The sequence below is a fragment of the Python bivittatus genome, unplaced genomic scaffold, assembly GCF_059951505.1.
Source record: "Python bivittatus isolate LINGU-HERP-01145 unplaced genomic scaffold, Pbiv_v1 ctg000850_np1212, whole genome shotgun sequence".
NCBI lineage: Eukaryota > Metazoa > Chordata > Lepidosauria > Squamata > Pythonidae > Python > Python bivittatus.
This window is the reverse complement of record NW_028277112.1, coordinates 25596648-25618367: the sequence shown is the minus strand read 5'-3', so window position 1 is coordinate 25618367 and position 21720 is coordinate 25596648. Positions and strand designations below refer to the sequence as shown.

General features: G+C 35.7%; 1 protein-coding gene across 4 annotated transcripts in view; it reads right to left on the bottom strand.

The window, feature by feature from the left end:
* Nucleotides 1–478: 478 nt before the first annotated feature.
* Nucleotides 479–21720, bottom strand: part of SNCAIP (synuclein alpha interacting protein) — a 158835-nt gene continuing 137593 nt past the window's right edge. For 2 of the 4 annotated variants that reach the window (XM_025166070.2, XM_088130241.1), the window contains 5 exons: nucleotides 20949–21118; nucleotides 14553–14645; nucleotides 10385–11432; nucleotides 7480–7550; nucleotides 479–1113 (listed from right to left, as the gene is read on the bottom strand). In XM_025166070.2, coding sequence (XP_025021838.2) covers nucleotides 1029–1113; nucleotides 7480–7550; nucleotides 10385–11432; nucleotides 14553–14645; nucleotides 20949–21118 — 1467 coding nt within the window. In that variant the 3' untranslated portion in view covers nucleotides 479–1028. The remainder of the gene's footprint in view (nucleotides 1114–7479; nucleotides 7551–10384; nucleotides 11433–14552; nucleotides 14646–20948; nucleotides 21119–21720) is intronic. The other 2 variants (XM_088130242.1, XM_025166077.2) reach the window with 2 other exon arrangements.

Genomic DNA, 21720 nt, shown 5'->3' with positions numbered 1-21720 from the left:
GAAATCCACCCAAACTTGTATTTAGAGGTTGTAATGCAACTTCAAGCTTACCTCTGCTTGCCTTGCTTTCTTAATATTCTCAGGTATGTGCTGCATGAACACTGGAGCACAGGTTCATTTGACTTTGGAATAGAGGGTATAATCTACTCAGATAGATTGTATTCCCACAAGCACAGGCTGAGTTAAAATGACTCTTCTCCTTTGTGGTTTTGCTGGGTGAACCCAGCCGGTCTCTCACTTATTCAAAAAGCTGCTGTCTTACTTTACAAACTCTGTATCTACTTCACAAACAGCTTTCTAAACATGAGTAGAACAAGTGCTTCTAATTCATATACTTTTTGATGATGATGAAGATGATGATCAGAGGTAGTAGTGGCCAAAACTTTAATATCAAAACATACTAAGCATAGTCTGCCTGCTGTGATTATTTAAAAAAAATGATACAAAGTTTTTCAAATGAATTGGATCACTAAGATCATAAAAAGAAATGAAGCCGAATACACATTTGATTATGTATGCACTGTGTTTTGGTTAACACTGGTTTATTTTCTTTTATACAAACATTCAGAAAGAATGACAAAATATAGGGGAGCAAAGGGGCAGGGGGAGTCATTGCCTTGGGCTCAGTGATGATCTACATTTACCGAGCCTTTCTTTCCCCCTCCTTTCTTTTTTTAACAGACACAAATAAGTTTTGAAAAAGAGAGATACAGGACATGTTACATTATATCCATGCAACAGATAATGTAAAAAATGGAGGTCAGATGATTATTTGGAAGGATTCTTGCATCACTGGGTTTCCAAACCATGGCTTTTTTCATCCCTGCCTTAAACAGAACACTTTACAAAAAAGTGACATAGACATATACATGATTAATTTTTGTATATTGTCTAATGGCTACAAATTTAAGGCATCCTAAGAATTTGTTATTCTGCTGGTGAAATTTGTATCTCATATGGGTGAGTTCCAAGAGGGAAGATTTCAGGCCATGTTTGGAGGAAGACTATGAGATCCAATGAAATGTAAGTCAAAGGAACAATTCTTGCAGCTCTGGTTCTTCAAAAGAGTTTTTGCTGTAAAAGCTCTGAGGTTTTCTACTGTAACTGTTATGCCTGGCAAGGGGAAAAAAAAGAAGAAACAGTTATTTATGATCAGATAACCTGTAGTTAATTATAATCCAAAAGTAGCATTGGTCTTAAATTGGTACAGAAGTCTGGTGGACCATCAAACATGTAGATAAATTTTAATCTTACAGCTAGCAAATACCACAGAGAAGATTATTAGTATTCTGATCTCCATCCATCCATCCATCCATCCATCCACCCATCCACCCACCCACCCACCCATCCATCCATCCATCCATCCATCCATCCATCCATCTTGCTGTCAGAAACAATATAGCATACTGTATATGTACTCATTTGGCAATTACCTTGCGGGAGAATCCAACTTTTATAAAAACTGACTTATTTCCACTAAAGCAGCCTGGAATAAAAATCTACAATTGGGAAATGAAGAATAACCTAAAATTCCAGTTAAATTTATTTATTTATTTATTTTTATTTATTTATTTATTAAACTTATCCCCGTCCATCTCCCCCCAATGGGGGACTCTGGGCAGCTTACAACATATTAAAACAATTATTTAAATTATATAAATTCCTTTTTCTATATCATAATATGCAAAATGATAAACTATGTAGAGCTAATAGATCTTTCATTGCTGGACTAAATTTGAATATGAGAGGTTCTTTTATTATGCATATGGATATTAAGAAGTATGCAAATAATAAGCAGACTTTTTCATAATAATTTTATTCTGCCTAAATAGACACTAATTGTAAAAATATGCTGTTTATCCCCATATCATAATGCATAGAGAATTAAATTATATTATTCAAATGCAATCATAATTTTAAAAACTATATACTATAAATATATTTGCAAAACTGGTTTTGCATTGTATACATAGCCATTAATTAAGAACTGAATTTGCATTTATAGAGAAACTAGGAGAATAGGCAGGTAAAGAAAATTAAAATCTCTTCCATGATATATTCTGAAAATATTCAGTAACTTCACACAGCACACTGTATTTCTATGGTTTGCAATTTGGACAGAAAACTGGTTAGGTCAGCTCTTTCACAGTAGATAACTTTCAACACATACTCATTTCCACATTGATAGTAGAAAGGAACAATCTTAAAGAGCAGCAGCAGCATAAAATCTCTAACATACTTGTCACCTTCCACTTCATTCTCCATATTCTCTAATTAAATATGAATACGTTGGTATGATAAAAAGTTGCCACAAGCAGTTTGCTTGTATTTTTTTTAAATCATAGTTTTGCTAACTGCACTGTGGATTAATAGAATGGATACTTGAATTTTGGTTCTAATGCTTGCACATGGCAGTTGCTTTGTTCTCAGAACCCAATCTAAACAATGCTTGTCAGTTATCTCATCTATGAAATACTTCTCTACCTTTCAACTGATAGCTTGATTATGTACTCAGTTACTAGTGTCTATAGTCTGATGTGGTGAGTAAGGTGCTGGACTAGAAACTGGGAGACTGTGTGTTCTGGTCCTTCCCTAGGCACGGAAGCCATCTGGGTGACTTTGGGCCAATCATTCTCTCTTAGCCCAACCCACTTTCAAAATTGCTGTTGTGGGGAAAATAGGAGGGAACATTACCTATACCACCCTTGAGTAGTACAAAATAAAGGCAAGATATACATTAAATAAATAAATGTTTAAGCCCCACAAATAATCAAAATCATGAGTTTAGCAAGTATACACATATACGTGCAGTAACCATGTAATAACTTTGGCTTCTACATGTGCTACCTACATGCACTTGCCTTTCCTCCACCTATAAAAAACAAAAGAAATAACATGATGATGTGCTCTTTGATTCACTGCAACTTTTAATAATAAGTTCCCAGTCACTAGTATTCAAGTGAAGTTAAAATCTTTCTGTTCGTCTACCAGTTTTGAGCCTCCATACAACTGCATCAAATTCATAGGCAACCAGATCCTAAAGACCTCATGAAGCTTCAAATTTTTGAGTGTGGAGATCATTTCCATATGGAAACAAAAACTTAATTATGAAATGCCCCTAGTATTTCTACATAAAAACATTTAGTCACTGATGGCCATGCTATTTTTTTATGGGACTAATGCAAGAAATGCAGCAAGGTAACACATCAGTTCTTGGGATAAATAAGAGCTGTGGTGTGTGATTTTTGTCAGAACCATCACACAAAACCATGGTTTAACCCTTTTACTCCATATCCTGTGATTTTGATGCCATTTTAAAGAAGGACTTGAGGGTTAGCTGCTTAGAACCTTACAGCTATTATAAGCTGTGGGTGCATACATAAAATGATTACTCCTCCCTGCAAATAAGATACTTGTAGTACAATTGTAAGATAAAACCCATTACAACCATTTTTAACTGACTACTTTGAAGGCTCACACCAAATAGCCCAGTCCATTCCATTGTTGTTCACCAATGTTTATGAAAAAAGTTGTATTTTAAGGTAGGTCATCTTGTTCTTTCTAGTCCATAATGTCAGCACTAATTTCAAGACTTTTACAGTCCTTTCTGGAACTTCATGCAAGCAAAGCATGTGTTTTAATGATGAACCGTACCATTTCAGACCTTTTTAGGTAAAACTATGTTTTTGTGTGTGTTGATTATATATAAAATATTTTGTATGTAGACACCAAATTGGGAATTTGAGAAACCAAAATCCAAAGATTGCAGCTAAATAAACTCAGGTTTATTTAGCCTGGTTTCATACTACATGTTCAAGGGGTAGTTTGCTCTATTGGAAGCAAATGAGCAAGAAAAGTACTGCATACTTACCATGGTTATTGCCTATTCTAAATTTAAGACAAATTGTGGCATTTCTAAGCTGACTTTTCACAATGATCTAAACTTGTCCAATTAAAAGGTATCCCTGCTCAAATGTTTTCTATTTGGCAAATATTTTGTTTGCTGTAATTCCAAGAATCACATATATCGCATTTTGGGATATTTGCAAGCACTTTTGTGATAATAGCAACTAAGAAAAAACTTTTCTGTAGTCACATTTCTATTGATTGCAGACAAAAGGACAAAAATATTTTATGATTTTTTTCCCCTTAAGATTTACCCTATTATTAGAAAAACAATTACAGTTATGATAATGAATGTTGAATTCACACTGCCTATGAATTTAGTTTTGTTCACAGGATACTCTACCGCAATCACTGGATTTTTGCCAACCCTCCCATTGCCAGCTTCCATGAAATTCTGGATAGTATCCCATCCTTCAGAGCAGCTTTTGAAGGCTCCCATACTGTAGTGTAGAAAATTATTTTCCTCCCTTTCTCCAGGAAGAGCCTTCACTGGATCCAAGTCCTTTCTGCAAACAGAAGCTACCTTTCATTTATGGAATAGCATGTTCTGGATTTAAGCCAATACATATTCAGTGCTTCCTGTCAAGTTATAGGGAAATCGTTTGTGAAAATTCTAACCAAGCCCAGTAGACTTGACTCTCAATGGCTCACATTAACTTCTAAAGTGATGGAACAAGCTTCTCTCTGAGTTAAAGCTGAGAAAATGAAAAAGTTGTTTCATATTGTATATTGGGAAAAGCAGTGACAGCCTTATCCTGTACTCTGTGTCCTTGCATAATCTGTTTATTTACACCTTTAAAGTTGAAAATTCCCATACATGTTAAAAGATTGCTACTGTATTCAATGGTGATGGGGGAGAAGTAATGTAAAAATGACTCAACAGCTTCAGTGAAGATGCTGTAGTTCACAGAGGCATTTCTCTAAGCTCAAAGTTCATAATTGTGCCCACTACAAATCCTAGCCATGTGTAGCCTTTGTTCTTTCCTCCTAGTAATTAATACTTACTTGCTGATAATGAAAGGATATTGGTAAGCTGACTGCATATGTCTAACGAAAAAAAGAACGAAAAATGAAGAGTCTAGCTTTGAAGACAATGAATATTGGTCCCCATAGCTTCACTATGCAGTAAGTACAAAAGTAATAATAAAATAGTTTTCATGAGAAAACTACTAGTGATGTGAATAAATTATTTATCACAGATAAGATTAATACATTCTCACTTTAATGTAGCACATACACTACATGCTTAAACCCTGAGAAACAAATATTTTATTAGCAACAGAAGGGTAACATAATTGCAAGTATTTATTTGGTACTATCATTAATAAAAACAGACCTTTTAAAACAAAAAAGGACTTAGCAAGTGGAATAGACTATGTGTTGTTTAAAGAAAAGCACTAAATTTTAACATAACACTAGGAATGTTATTTGTTTTACTACGATCAAGCTACAGTCAGTTAGGAACAGACAGCAAGCAGGACTTTTTGGAGGCAACTGAGATTTTAAAATTGCTGCTATACATATCATTAAAAAAAACATACTGAGAGTGAAATGGCAGCTTCAAACTTCCACAGTTTTTGTATTTCTCTTGGGTTTTCTGGAAATTACTAAAAGTTAACATCTTCTTAGATATTAAACATGTACCCTAGAGGTAGGTTATAAGGCAATAAATTAACATTACAAATGCAATTCAGCAAAAGCATGATGATTATAAGTTTCTGTCTCTCTCCTATCTATCTATCTGTCTGTCTGTCTGTCTGTCTGTCTGTCCGTCCGTCCGTCCATCCATCCATCCATCCATCCATCCATCCATCCATCCATCCATCCATCCATCCTGAAGTTGTATATGAAATTTGCCATCCAAATAGAGGCAACTGTGGCTGTTTGGAACTGAAAAAAAGCTATAATGAATTTCAGAAGCTTCAATAAAGGCATTTCCCCCCAAATCTGTTGCTTAAAATTATTTAATTTTTAATCTCATTACCATTCTTGTTTTATCACTGCCTACTTCTTTGTTACATTGGGTGACAAACTGCTAAGAAATCTACGTATGCAAGAATCTGAACAACTATAAAACTGATGGGTGTGTAAACCTTATGGGCAACTTTAAATATATTTTATCTCTCCTCCAAACAAGTGTCCAATAAAAGCTGCAATTTTGAGTTAGATCTAGATCTGCAGTCAGTGGAATTCTATACCACAAGAGGAATGGGATTGTGGGGGCATTTTCAGTGATTTTATGGCAACCTTGAAAATCTATTCTGGAGGACCTCTGGGGGAACTTAGCTCTTGGAACAGAGAAAATATTAGAGATAGGCATCTTAAAAAGGATGCCAATAAATGTGTTATTGCAGTACAGTCATCTAAATTTCCATCCTGGTACCATTCCTATAAAAAACACAGAACCCTTTCCTAATTTCTGGTTAATATTACTAGTGACCCACTGAGAAAGGCTTTTACATGTCTTTGCCTGCAGACCATGGCATATCTTGAAGGGAGATTTTGTAAACACCTTGTTGAACAGCATTTCTACTCCTGGGGTACTGATCAAGCAGAGGAAATTACACCATGTCCTCCACTATCCCATTGATCAGGGTCAAATTAATGGTGGTAGGTGAACTCAAGGGCTCGGTCTTTGAATGACTGAATTATCTTCTTGGAGATGTTTTTAATTGATAGTAGTTAGGTTGCTACTTTTGCTTTGTTATTATTTAAATATTGAAAGACATTTTTAAGTTCTTAATTGTAGCCCTGGTTTTATCTTGATCCAACTTTCTTATATCTAGCATTATTTTTATTTTTATTTTCTTGTTATTTTGCTTTCTTGTATTTTATGCTATGCTACATTGTTATGAACTGTGGTTACAGCAATAAGTCTATTTATTTAGTTACTACTCTGGAGGACTGAGAAATCTTCCAAAACAGTGTGAGGGGTAGGATTGAAGGCTGCAAGGAGAAGAGACATTTGGCAAAAAGTGTTTACCAGCAGAAAACATCTCCTGGATCTTGGTTCTCCCTCCAAACAGAAGCAGTATTTCATTCACAGAAATGCAAGTCTGGTTCCAACCAAGTATATTTATATTTATGAAAAGAGAAAAACACTTTAATTTTGGCCTACTGAACATTATTCAGTAAATCAGAGTTCAGAGCCAAGTTAGAAAGACATCAGCAAATAGAGAATGAGGCACACTTTCTTTCTCTGAATATAAGTGGAGTGACTTGGCCTATGCATAAGAGGAAATTTAATTTCTATCCTCATCTGCTGTTTGACTTCCATTCAAGAGGCTACACAATGCCAAACTGAACTAAAGGGCATTTTTGAATTTATGAGTACTAGTGTTTTTTACGCACACTGTGCCATGGAACCATTAAGCTAGTTCAGCTGTGAATATTAGCAATAGCTTATAAGAATTTATTTATATCTTTTTAGCAGATCAAAATTATATTTTCTTTTACAATTATCACCAATTGTTTCATTAGTTTAAGCTGTGAACAATTATAAGCTGTAGATGCAATGAGAGGATAATAAAAAGTAATAGAAAAACAACGTTTTCATTCTACATCAGGACATACCATGCATTGTTACTGAGGTGGTCTTCAATCAGCATGCGAGTGGAAAAACTGATGTAGCTGGAGCAAAGAGCCTAAGGAAGGGCAATGGATTTGTCAGTTGAAGGGCCATGCAGCAAGCTTCTTACATGCACAGTATACAAGGTAAGCATATCAACAAATAGCCTGAACATCTATATTACTATTTAGTATCTGAGCTGGCATGCAGAATCTTCAGTGTCCATCTAGTCTCCTGCATGCAAGGGAGAGGGCTGCTCCTATTGCCTTCTAGTGATCAGAATGTCCTTTTAGCACCCAATAGGCATTTTCTGCCTTAGTGGCATACGGATAGAAGGTTGAATCCCCTTGGATAGTGTCTATAACGTCATCAGGTAAAAAGGAAATTGTGCTGATATCTAGCACTGGCTCACATCTGCCAATAAAGCTGAAACCAGGTAGCTTTGAAATAATGCTTTCTGAAGGAAGGTGAATGTTGCAAGTATTTAAAGAAAGTGAGAATGCTTCATCCATACATTCCATAGGGGTGACTGGTGGAAATAAACAGATGCAAAATGTCATCAAAACACCAGAAAAATCCTGGAGAAAAAATTTATGTGTCTTGCTCTCTTAGCATTCTTGTAAATATACATTTTCTACCCACAACAAATTGTCATTTTTCTCCCTATTACTAAATCTCTGTATAAGAGAGGATGGGCAACTTTTTAATGGCTGAAGGGCTGGAGTCAGTGATGCAAAATAGGTAGAGCCACATCACATCCAGACAAACTGAGATTTTCCTCTTTTTTTCTCTTGACTTTTGGGAGGAGTTTGGGTTTTTTAAAAATAGAAAATGTTGGTTTAGGGTTTATACTGTGGTTTAGGGATGTTTCTTATCTTGAAATTGCAGGAAACCATGACATCAGTTTTTAGCAATCATAATTGGAAGCAGTATCATAGGCCACATAAACACAAAAGGGGCTTGAATGCCTAATGCAGCCTTAGGATCAAAGACTGTCAACTACTTATATATAATTTCAACACATCCTAATCTATAGACAAATATATCATCTGCCCCACTTTTCAGTACACTTTGATTTCTTAGTTTGCTATAGGTCTCCTTTTAACACATATCTTCATTACTGGAACCAACTTGGAGATAGAATGTACTGTATGCATATAAATGTTAATTTAGTTCAATACTGTAGTACTGTACTATAGGAAATCATCTTTAGGCTCATATTTTCAAAACAAAATGAGCTATGCATTGATATTCTGCCAAAGCATAGCTTAGTCTTTATTTAAAAACATTCTTTATATGAATATAATCCTTGCATTTTCTTGGAATGGGTCTGTAAAATACGATCCACTCAGGTATTTTATCAAAGCTGGCTTCCAAGGCTCTTGATCAGGAGTATGCAACTTCTGCTGATCTGAATCATTATTGGGGTTTGACCTGCATGCCAATGAATGGGGCCAAGTCCCCAAATGGACCTGAGATTTTGGAACGCTGCTTTTTTAAGTGGAGAAAAAGGTGCCTGAGGCATCATCCGTTTTGCTGCTTAAAATCAACACCCCCCCAAAACCAGGCTAGACTTTTGTTTTTACCATGTCCAGTGGGGAGGGGGGTCTGGGGTCCAGAAAAGGAGGCTGGCAATTTGACTATACCTCTATACTATTGGCACCTCTGCTCTAGATAAAATTTGTTTTATTCCCACTCTTTTCTCTCTTCCATATCTTTCATCTCTATGGCAAAATTCTATTTGGAAGCATTTCCCTTTTCTTCAGATCTCCAGAAGCAAATAAGATATTCCACAAGTGCCATAATTTGCCCTTTTTCCTTGGTAGTAATCATTCCTATAAACAATGGTTGAACCTTGGATTCCTAATTCTGATCCTTCTGCCTCACTTCGGTTGCAGCATTACCCAATGTTGTATAGTTACTCTATTCTTGTCCATCACCTACTTCTTTGTAAGTCAATATCCCCCCCCCCCTTTTTTTAACAATGCAGTAATCTCCAACATGCAGTCTCAATTACTTTATGGCTCATACATTATAGCCAACTGAAGTAAACTAATTTAAATAATTCTATATAATAGGTGGTGACTTTTTCAAGTGAGGCAGTGTGCTGCATAGTTCGGCTTTTTTTTTTTTCCCTTGCCAGCATAAATGCTGAACAGGGAAAGGTTTGCATTTGTATGGTTGGAACAAGTCAGTCCATATGAATGTTTTAACACATAATAATAGCTGCCAAGCACAGCATTTAGGTAAGGGAAACAGAATGTAACACCATGCTTGGATCCCCTGGTGATTCATATATTTATAGTTTAGAATGTCTTCATATGGCTGTATTCCTATTTCTGGTTTAGCAGCATTGCATGGATATGCTTCCCTAATAATATTTCTATAATGTATTCCAAATAAAATATGTATTACTCTTATCCAATCATTTCTCTCTCTGGATATGTAAAATACAGAATATTTTATCTTTTGCTGAAGGGTTTGGATTTTAAGAACCATCTGCATAAAAAACTATTCCTAGTCTGAATTCATACCAAAATGATGTGAGATATTCCTTTTATCTCTGACCTATATATAAGACAGAACACTCTGATATTTCTTCTGTGCACAGGAGAATGCAAGCTGGCTTTTGCTGTCATCCCTTCATTCAGATACAAAAGTTTGCATTATGATCCACATTCTGAAAAAGCTCAGTCAGACATCTTTAGGTTACGCCCTTTCCAATTTTTTCTTGCCTCCTTCCAGATGTTCCCACATAATCATTTACCTCTCCTAAGTTTCCCCAGTGATGATGAGCTGATATTAATTTAATGGTGTTATGTATATATCATTATTTTGGGCATTCACCATTTTTGGCAGAAGTTATTGATGAAAGCACAAAGATTCCCTCAACCCTTTATAATAACTCACTGGTTTATTTTTTCCTTTTGTAGAAGTTGCTGAATTTCCCTTGCTATCTGTGGCTTTTCTTCCTAATGAGGTAAAAGGTGATGAGGTCTTGATTAAACTTGAAGACTGATAATTATTATTATTGTTCTGATTGCCACTCAGTGTCTCCATTATGGATCGAAATGTTCCAAATGGACGTTTCTGCTGGTCCCCAGTCTCAGCATTAGGTATTGGCCGTGGAAGAGTTTTATTCAGCTCTTTGTCCTTCTCCCCATTTAAACCAATCTCTGTTTGCTCTAACTGTACCACAGGCTCCTCAAACGTCACTCTGAGTTTTGAATTCTGAGCAGTCCTGCGCTTTGAAGATGGAGATTTGAGTGCACTCTTGGGACTTGTGGCAACTTTGGGAGCAATCATGGTATCAGGATTGGATTGACAGGGGTCTCCCCCAACCTGGCTTTGAGACATAGTTCCAATCTGATAGTGAGATTCAGTATCGGGGTCACTACTTTCAGAAGTGGGAGAAGGGCTGTGACCATCCATTGCTTTTGAGGTTTTAATTCCAAAAGGAAATCGACGTCCTGATGCCAAAGCATGTTTCTTAATCATGAGATGCAAATTCTCAGTGCTTTCAGTGTTTTCCACTATAGGTCGTGGCCTGGGCTTATCAGTTCTTTTCACAGGTGTGTTCTTTTGGTCTTCAGAATTATTTGAATCTGTGTCAGATTCACTGAGGGACCTCTGCATTAGATGCTTCAGTCTTGCTAATTTCAGTTCTTTTTTCTCCAGTGGAACCTTCTTTATATTCTTGGAAGCCTGAACATCCTGAAATTCTAAGGACAGCTTTTCCTGCATACAGACATTCTCAGAGATTTCTTTCCCCAGCAGCTGGCGTAGGATTTTATCAGAATCCTCCTCTTTCATCTTGGGCCGATTAGGGTGGTGAGTTCCTGCACTGCCAAGAATCTGAATCCCATCATGGGTGTTCATTTTACTTTTTGGTGGAATCATATCATCTGTATCAGATGGTTTCCACTGAGGTTTGCCAGAAATGGGTGATGATGGTGAACTTCAATGGAGAAATAAAAAAATTAGTGCAGAAGACCACATTCAGAATTATATAGACACAATATGGATGTTTCCATTACATTTTCTCCCCCTCTCCCATGCATTCTATTGCCTTCTTTTTTGACCTCATCCACCTGGAATATATTATGGACTTGCACTTTTATGCTACAGTTAAGAATGTAAGTCTATTTGCAAGCTAGGTCTGTTATTTCCATTCTTTGCTAATCTCCAAAGAAATATTTTCTATTAATCATTTACATTAGATGTTGATAGAATAGGCTTGTGTGTTAAAATCTAATATTATACTGTATTATAATCACCATGGTTTTTGACTTCATGGGAATAATAATGGTGATAATCAACCCTAATGCTAATATCACCACCAGCAAAATCAACATTGTGTATGCCTCAGAATTTACAATTCAACTGATAGCCCATATGTTAACACTGGAGAAGACACTGGGGGAGAGAAACAGGCTATCTATAATATATTCTTCTCTACATTATTTTCAAATTTAATGTGAGTAGAGGAGTATAGCTGATTTCCACTCAACTACCATTATTACTCATCAGAATGCCTCTGAACATTCTGATGAAGTTTAGATGAAGAGGTTAACAGCTGACCTAAAGCAGCTTCTCCATCTTGTGTGCCTCCAGATGTGCAGACCAACTCTCAGAATTCTTAGCAATGGACAGAACTGGCTAGAGTGTTGACATTCACACCTCTGGAGGGCACCTATGTTGGAGAAGGCCTCTGAGTGAGGTTCTATGGCATACTAGATGTCTCCAGAGTAGTGCAGATGGCACAGCAAAGTGAACGCTGGTCAGTGGTGATTTCTGGCTGGTGAAAGTCTTTCCAGATAAAGGAGAGAAAGAGAGATTGTCCACCTGCACCCCAGACAGCTGCTCCTCAGGAGGAGACTGCAGGATGGAAGTCTTGCAGTCTTCTCGTGAGTAGAGCAGCTGGGGGAAAAAAAGCTTGCTCACACCAGCTGTGCAGCCTTTTAAAGGACATTAAGTATCACCAATCCTCACTTAATCATTTTGGGATATAATCAATTTACAGCTGAAAAGAGGCCTTTGAAAACAGTGGGACAAAGAAAACTTCTTGGTGAGTCAGCCTTCCTTCCGAATTACAGAAAGTAAAATAAAGAGGAAAATAATACTTTTAAAGACTTCAAAACAACAACAAAGAGTTCAATCAAGATTTTGACTAAGCAATTATTAACAGTTACAGGGGACAGAATTAATTTGAAAGGTAGGGATTTTGAAAGTGTTTTTGGCATTACATGGAATTAATTAAATAAACAGACCAGACCTTTCTGGGAATGTTGATTGTTTGACATCAAACAGAAAAGATAATTGGTGTAAGTTACAAAATAAGAAGATAAGTGTAATATGAGACAGACTGTGTCATTAAAACTATGGAAAGGCAGAATAGACTAAAGCTTTAAGGGTATAAAGAAAATGAATGAGGGGGGAAAAAAAAGAGAAGCCAGCCTTTTACCTTCAGTTTTGTAATTGATTTACTTTTACTTTTAGATTATAATTAAAAAATGGCAACTCCCAGAAAAGCTGCAAAGCAGGGTAAAAGAAAGAGAGGTTTGTTACAGCAACCAACAGAAGAGGGAATTACTGCAGAAATATTACAAACATTGTTTGAAGAGATGGGGAAACAGATATCTGAATCTGTCCAATCTGTTAAAAGTGAGCTAGCTGCATTTGAAGAGAGAATGGAAAAAAGAATTGTAATGATGAATGAGGAGATGAAAGAAGAAGAAGAAGAAGAAGAAGAAGAAGAAGAAGAAGAAGAAGAAGAAGAAGAAGAAGAAGAAGAAGAAGAAGAATCATCATCATCATCATCATCATCATCATCATCTATAGGGCACCTTACAGGAAAAGTTAAATAAACTAATGACAAAGTAGAAATTTTAGAAATTTAAACAGAAATAATAAACAGAGAAGGAAAAGGACGTAGACAATATGGTGTTACTGGAATTGAGAGAAAAAGAATTCTGCCTGAGACTTAGAGCAGTTCCAGAGGATCCTGGAGAAGACACTAGAGAAAAGGTTGTTCAGTCTTTAGCAAACTTTCTGGGATGAAGATGATATGGAGGCAGAAATTGATAAAGTTTAGAGAATCAATATGCAATTTGCAAAATTAAGAAATGTACCAAAGGATATTCTTGTGCACTTGTCAGAAAGAAGACCGGAGATCAAGTTTTGCAGCAGCATTTTAGTACCAGTACCTGCATTGTTAAAGATTAACAATGCAGATGTTATTGTACTTAAAATCAGTTAGAATACTGCACAAACAGAAAAAGTATTTCTTTTTGATTGACAAACTTAAACAGAAAACGATATCATTTTGTTGAGATAAATTGGAAGGTGTGATCTTCACTTTTAAACATCAGAGGTTCAGACTGAATTCAGTCCAAAAAGCAAGAGAATTTTTAGAAAAGTTTAAAGGGAGACTGGAAGAAATTCAAATGGAAATGACAAAGGACACTAGCACTCTGGACTCTGAACAGCTACAACAAGCAACTGAGGGGGAGGCTGGGGAATTATTATAGAAGAATGAAAAGATTGTTTGGGATGACCCAGGGAAGTTGATGGTGACTGTATATTATGGGAGGAAGAAATAAAAGACTGAAGCTAGAATATATGGAGAACAAGTAAGTGAGTGAATCAAGGGAGAGGAAATGTCTATATTACAAATAGGGCATCTCTGTGGATTTAGATATAATGTAACAGTTTGGGACCTTCTCAAAGCTTCACTTATGCCATAGATACATGATATTGGAGAAATTACTGAGTTGCTTGTCTAGTGAGATGAGTGGTATATATAAATTTGAAAAATAAATAATAAATAAACAGTTTTCCTTTTTTATATTATGGATTTCTGTAGAAGCAAAAAAAAAAGTAATCTTAGTTTTGCATTCTACACATCAGAATCTTTTATCTGTTTTGCAATCAATATGAATTTCCATCATATAACATTTTCTGTCACATTCTTTATGACCCAAATTACTGAAATTTTAGCCAAAACATGACTTCTCTGTGCAGTAATTATGAGTAATTTCAGTTCAGAAACTTAATCCCACTTTTATAAGCTAGTTACCTTGAGGATATTGGCTGTGATTTGCCCTCTGCCCTCTGAATTTCTAGAAGTTCCTGGAGTTGGTTCTGTAAACTCACACGTTCTACTGTCTGCCTATAAGAAATATTAAATTGTTAGACAATTTTATTCCTAAAAGAAAAGCTGTCCATTGATGTACTAAAGGAGACACAATCATTTTCAGTGAATGCCTGTTTAAAAAAGCCCCTGTTCATTTATAATTTAAGGGCTGCACCACAAAACACATACAAATGCCAACATGTACAAAGGAGGACTCTGTTCTGCAAATTTCTTCTAATCCCTGTGACAACACTCTGATCACTCCATTGTGCCTCTAAAAGTTGCCTGAATTATATACATTATTTATTACTAGCAGTGATGTTGGTGTCAGCCGCGGGATTAGAATTTTAAGGAGCAGATTGCTAGGGCTTTGGAATCCACAACAAGGAATTTACCTGTGTCAAATTAAAACCAAAATCACTGAAATTTGGAACTATTTCCCTCTAACTCTCTTACCAGTACTTGAGAGAAAAGTTGGTTTAAGATTTTTTTAAAAAATTTTACTTAGACAGTATTCCTGTGTCCACTTAATATAGTCTTGGTAGTTGTACACAGAATGGTGCAGTTAATTCTTTACCTACTTTTCAAGACTACAGATCTCCCAAAGTAGTTTACAATGTAAAATATACAATTTGGAATGTAAAAAGTTCATAAAATCTTAATGTAGCATTAAATAAATTTAACAATGAATTAATAAGGGAAGCAACATATAATAACGAAAACCTTTCAATTAAACATTTTTAAAAAGTAAATTTGTGAAATGTTTGCTTCCATTTCCCTCATGGTACACAGTCACTTAGTAGAGAGCAAATTTAGTTATTCAGCATTCATCTGGGAGAATGCTTACCAAATACAAAATGGGGGTGAACTGAGGCCAGTGCTTATAGGTCAAAACTAAACAAAGCAGTATACTTTATACCAAGGAACAAGTTTATAGAGCTGCTAGCAATCCAGAAGTATTAATGATATCTAGAATTTTCTGCTTCTTACATTACAGCCACTTCCATATTTAAAATTAAGTGGTCAAGTACCATGTACTAGAATATATATTTGATTTTAAAACATAGCCCTTCTTATTTTAGCTTTCATTAACAATGTGTAAAAGAGATGTTCAGAACTTCAAGAATAATTATGAACACATAATTTTATTTTGAGGGTAAGAATAATAATGGTTCACATTTGGTGAAGATGGGATCTCATCTGAGGAGGCCAAACAGGGTACCCAATTCTAATTAACTACATAATTATCTTGCAGGCAGCATGACATTTAAATAAAACCCTTTCACTGCTCATTTGCTTGGTGAAACTTCTATGGCAGTGTGCCCAAACTTTTCTGATCAGCCATAACATTTTTCTTATAAGATTGCACTGAGTAGAAAGTTTCTATCAGCAACCAGTTCTGCACAGCACCGATTGGTTGGTCCATGCCATGTGACATCAAGACACTATCTGCATCCCCCCCCCCCCCCCATAGTTTTACAAATCTGGGAAAAAACCTGTTACTTTCACTTTTATTATTTTATACTATCAAAAAACACTATGCTTAAATATCAGATTGGTGGGAATATGTCTTGAAAGATACTAAAACAGACAAGACACAAAATTAAGGAAAAACACTCTGCAGTATTGGTTTTTTCTGATAAGATTTATGTTTAATAAAACTGCAAGCTTCCTATATAAATTCTTGCTCAAAAATTCCTTTTCCAGTAAATGGCAAGTATCCCAAGTAGTAAAATTGATACTATAATCCTAGAAAGACATTCTTTTGCTGTCAGCTATAGAATAGTCTGAAGAACTTGTCTCTCTTTCTATATTTAAACAAGCATTGTACTGCCAGGAAACCTTTTAATTTCCCCCTTTTCCCCTATTGTTAAAAAAATAGACTTAAATTTTAATAGTTTAATTGCATAACATTATGTAAGTATGTGTCTGTGAATTAGTCTTTTCTTTTCCTTTGGTAAACCGAATGTGGATTTTTATCATAAACGTGAATTTAGTTGTTTTATTGTCTTAGACATTGTCTTGAAAACCCATTCTTAATGGGATAATTTCAGGTAAACACTTTTAGACAAAATTTATTTAGTTAGTTATTTACAGTTAAAATAAAATAAAATAAAATAAAATAAAATAAAATAAAATAAAATGCTAGCATCTGAAGGTTATTGTCATACAATGCCATGTTTCCAGGAGTTAAGAAAGGAGTAGTAGCAATAACACAACAACACAAAATGAAACTTTCAGTAACTGACATATGCCATGGCTACACAAAAAAGTAAAATATATTTCAAATGGCTAAGTTGCAATATTCTCAAATACAGTAATTACTCCTTCTCTAATTATGTGAAGCACATCCTTCTGCAACTCCTTTAGAAAGCAAAACTGTATATGATTTGTTAATATAGAAAAATCATCTACTCTGTCATCTACCAATGCTGTTTTTTCTGTGACTCTTCTCTCTCTCTCTCTTTCCCTTCTTATGAAGCTATAAAGCTTACAACTATAACAGGAAATAAATATACGTCTTCAGTCATAACTGTTCCTGTCACCATTGGAACCACCACTGGTGACAGCTTTCTACATGTAGAGCTTCCTTTTCAAAGTATGGGACATTGTACAGAGTACAGAAAAGGAGTAAGAATAAGCCAAAAAAATTGAAGTCATGAGATGAGAAAAGTGGACATAGCTAAATCTAGTTTATACCAAAACTATTCACTGTATCTCCCCATACTTTTCCAACCTTGCAACCGTTCTTGCTTCTATCACACCTGTATACCAGTTCTTTCCTTGTCTTTTTGTTCCTGTTCTTTAAAATTCTCACCTCTTTCAGGATCCCATCAACTCCAACCAATATAACTTGCTCAATCTTACCCTTCCTCTTGACCCGTTCACTCTGTACATTTCTCAACAACTTGCTGTAAGAGCAAAAATCTGCATACTTCCTGCCTGGCATAAAGCTATATGCATTTCTCAGATTTTGCTCTTTCAATCAGAATTCTGCCTAACTTCCTCCCAGGCACACTTTACAAACTCGTCCCTTTGTAGTTATTACAGTCACTTTTGCTACAGGGGAACAATAAAGGCATTCTTCCAATCATCAGACACAGATGCAGTCTTTGCACACATGTTAAATAAGTTGCAAACCACATCCATATTTTAACATTTCTACAGTTACACTATCTCTACCTGCAGCTTTACATCTGTCAACATTCTCACAGCATTCATGACTTTTCATTAACCTTTTCTTGAACACTGACACTTACAACATTTGTTTCAATTATACTCTTCACCAAATAACTCTCATTCCCATAAAAATCTCTAAAACACTCCTTCCAACATTCCCTCACTTCAGTTTCATCCCAAATAATTTCATCACTTTATTTTTAATTCCATTCACTTAGCTTGGGTCTCTTTAGTTCTTTTCATCCACTTCCCAAAATTGCTTTGCATTTTAAGAAAAAGTTGTGTCAGCTTTTGAGGTGTAAGTCTCCATTCTCTTATTTCTTATTAGGTTTTGCTTGTTAGGTGAGTAAGAAACAATAGAAATATTTGCAATTATTACAGCAAGAAAATAAAAGCCTTTTTCCAGACTTATAAAACTATTCAAGGGAGATGAAGATAGATGCCTGGTGACATGAGATCCCATTTTTAATATTTAAACAACTTTGCAATCTGCTTAGAGATCTCCAGTTCCTACGTAGACCAAAAATATTAAAATTACTGTCAAGAAATTCAGTTTTATTTAATGTTTTAAATTTTTAATTTAATTCATTCTCTCTCTCTTTTTTTCCTCCCCCTCCAGCAGATTTTTGCCATTTTTCCCAGATAAGTTGCTTAATGCTGAATGATATCCTGTAAGACACCACAATCTGACATAATCCATTCAGTTATATGTGTTAATTGGTGATCTGATCTCTTTGATGAAAAGGGGGCAAATATGTTATTCATTTGTAAAGAAAGAATGACATATAATTTATGAGGAGTTATTTCTACTTGTGTCAGAATCCCACTTCTAGTACAGGGGTGGGATCCTGGCATTCTTGGGAGCCAGGAATAGTAATGAACTTGCCAGACGTTGGACCCTTGGCTTGATCTAACAGAACTCTTATATTTTCTTTAGATAATCTCTCTACTAGAATACACACAGACATATATGAAATAAGCTAACTTTTTTGTGCCTCCTGTAAACAGTTTGAAAATTGACATCTTCTGCCCACCAAAAATTCGGCCACTAGACTGCTACATTCTATACTACGTTACCTTTTTTTTCTCTCTCATATAACCCTGGCTAATGTTTACCTTTGAAATAGAAAATTTCCAGAACAGCTATATTTTCCTTCTCCCAGTTTAAAGTCATGTCATACTGCCAGAGCGCATATAAAAATGCAGCCACCTCCTCATTACTGCTTTCACTTTCAGAATGATTTGCTTAAAATGTGGAACAAAACTGACAGCACAAGTCCAGCTGTGGTATATTTAACTGGATAATTTCCTGGCTCAAAGGACATAGATTATTAACTCACTTCTCAGTTGTAGAGCTTTTGAAATGACAAATTTAGAGCCAGAAAGGATCCACATGATTTCAACCACATGTAGGCTGAATCTGGAGTATTTACAAATGGAAATGCTCATACAGCATAGCAAAGGATCTGGAAATGACAAAATGTATTTTGAATGGGTCACCAGGAAACTAGTTTGTAGAAACTAGACACATGGAAGATCTTTCCTTCCTTCCTCTTGCCTACATGTTTCCTTCTTGTGCTATTTAAAAATCACCCCCACTATCTATCAGCACTAAAGTTGCAAGACTACCTCTTTTGTAGTTTTCTGGACAAATTATTTCCATTTGTTATTTCTGACTATGGTTGGTCTACCTGTTTTTTTCTTCCATCTACATTTTTCAGTGTTAACATTTCTTGAGTTAACATACCTCACTAGGGACCACATCTGTCTCCAATGCAAATGATTTTTGCATTAGGTATATTTATATAAGAAAATTACAATTTGCAAAATAGCATAGATTTTAACAATGCTTGGGATTCATTTTATTTCTTCTATAAATATAAGCTACTACTATCATAGGGATATTGTATTGAAATATAGAGCTCTATTAAGTGGAGGGGATAAGTTACCCTGAAAATTCAAGTGTTTTCAATTGTATGTATCATCCCCTTTAAGAAAGGGTTTCTCAACCTTGGCAACTTTAAGACGGGTGGACTTCAACTTCCAGAATTCCCCAGCCAGTAAGGGTGGCTGGGGAATTCTGGGAGTTGAAGTCCACCCATCTTAAAGTTGCCAAGGTTGAGAAGCCCTGCTTTAAGAATTTGCCAGACAATAAGCTTCAACCATGGAAGTCTGCAGGAGGTGGACAAAGAGGGGCAAATAATAAGGCCTGATGATATACTTATGTATTTGCATCAGATGTCATGGTACAACTACATAATCATGGCAACATTGCACTGTGTCATCATTTTGGAATCATTGTAATTTGTTTGCATGCAGCTGACTTCAGCTAGATTATACACAGGCAGAATTAAGGAACTAGACTGGCCACTTCTCTGGGATCAACAACGCTTCCTTCTTTTACAGCAGCAGACTTTGTGCTCTATCAGTCCCACCTCTTGAGTGTTAGTTGTAGCAGTTTCTTTAGTAGGCCCAACAGTCTGAGAAAACTACGTGTCAAAAAAGCAAAGCTAGATTTGGAAAGGCAGACACAATATTGTCCTTGTTTAATCAAGCAACTGGGGTGAATCCGCTCTCCAATTCTTATCACCGACCTAACGCTGAATAGGAAAGCTTTGAGTAAATTGCAGATTCTGAGAGAAAAATTATAAATTATTTTATAAGCATGTAGATGTTTTAACCGACATTTCTATATATAGATGATGCAATGGCAAAATGAAAGAGATTGTGATATATGAAGGTGGATAAAAATTATTTATGAAAGAATATAATTGGAAGTAAGAAAGTAAGAATTCTATGTCACAAGTGACATTTTACTGAATGTGTCATTAGTCCAAAAGTCTCAAAGTCTAGGGAATTCCTGTTTATTTCAACATGCCTTGTTTAGAAGCCATTCCTGGAGAACCCTTTCACAGTTTATGCTTATCCAAGGAATGTGTTTTCAACATGCCCATCAGATGTCCCAAGATGATATAATCTTAAGTAATAAGATATTCTAAGGACCTCACTGCTTGTTAACTAGTGGTACATCTTCAACTCAGGTGTTACATTATCTACCACACAGATATGCAGGAACCATAAAGCAGCCTAAAGTATATAGAAAATTAATAAACTTCTGTTTTGAGAACAGTTGGAATAACCCAACCAGTTAAAACTTACTCTTTTAGCTGTTTTGTTAACTTCACAACCTGGGATGCCAATGACATGCATGTCTCCACCACTACCAAGTAACGTGAACACATGGTGTATCCCTGCCGTTCAGCACTTTGGGAAGGTTTTTCTCCAGCATGATTTTGCATAGTCACATTTGCTCCATATTCCACCAGAGTCTAAAAATATATAAATATTAAGAGCAGCTATTATGTTGAGTGGTGCTAGGTTCAGTATATAGATTACAGCAGTCTATGGCAGTCTTCCCAGTTTGATTCCCACCAGATGTGTTAGAATTACAACTTCAAGAATTTTAGCTAGCAAACCCAATAGACATTCTGTCTGGGAATTATGGGAGTTGTAATTCCCAACACAAGTTAATGAAACCAGGTTGGGGATGGCTAGCTTATGCAAACTATTATTGTAAGAAGAGATTTGGGAGAGTTAGTTCTCACACTGCCAATAAAAAAAACAAAATAAGAACACATTTCACCATTACAAAAACAAAGCACTGAGGGAAAAAAGACCAGCTCCCTCCAAAGAGGGGGCCAAGTAGTCTGTTTACATAGGGAGGGAACAAAAACAAAGCACAAGAGCATTTGAACTGTTTTAATAGAGTTAGTTTCTGAATAACTGAAGTTGCTGAAATTCTTTTAGCTATGGTTTCCTAACTTTCTTCAATAAATATTACTTTTTATAAATTCTTAGATTTGCTTGTGAGCTTCTAAGTGATTTCAGCTCTGCTTGATTGGGTGAAGCCTGTTACGATGAATGCTGCAAG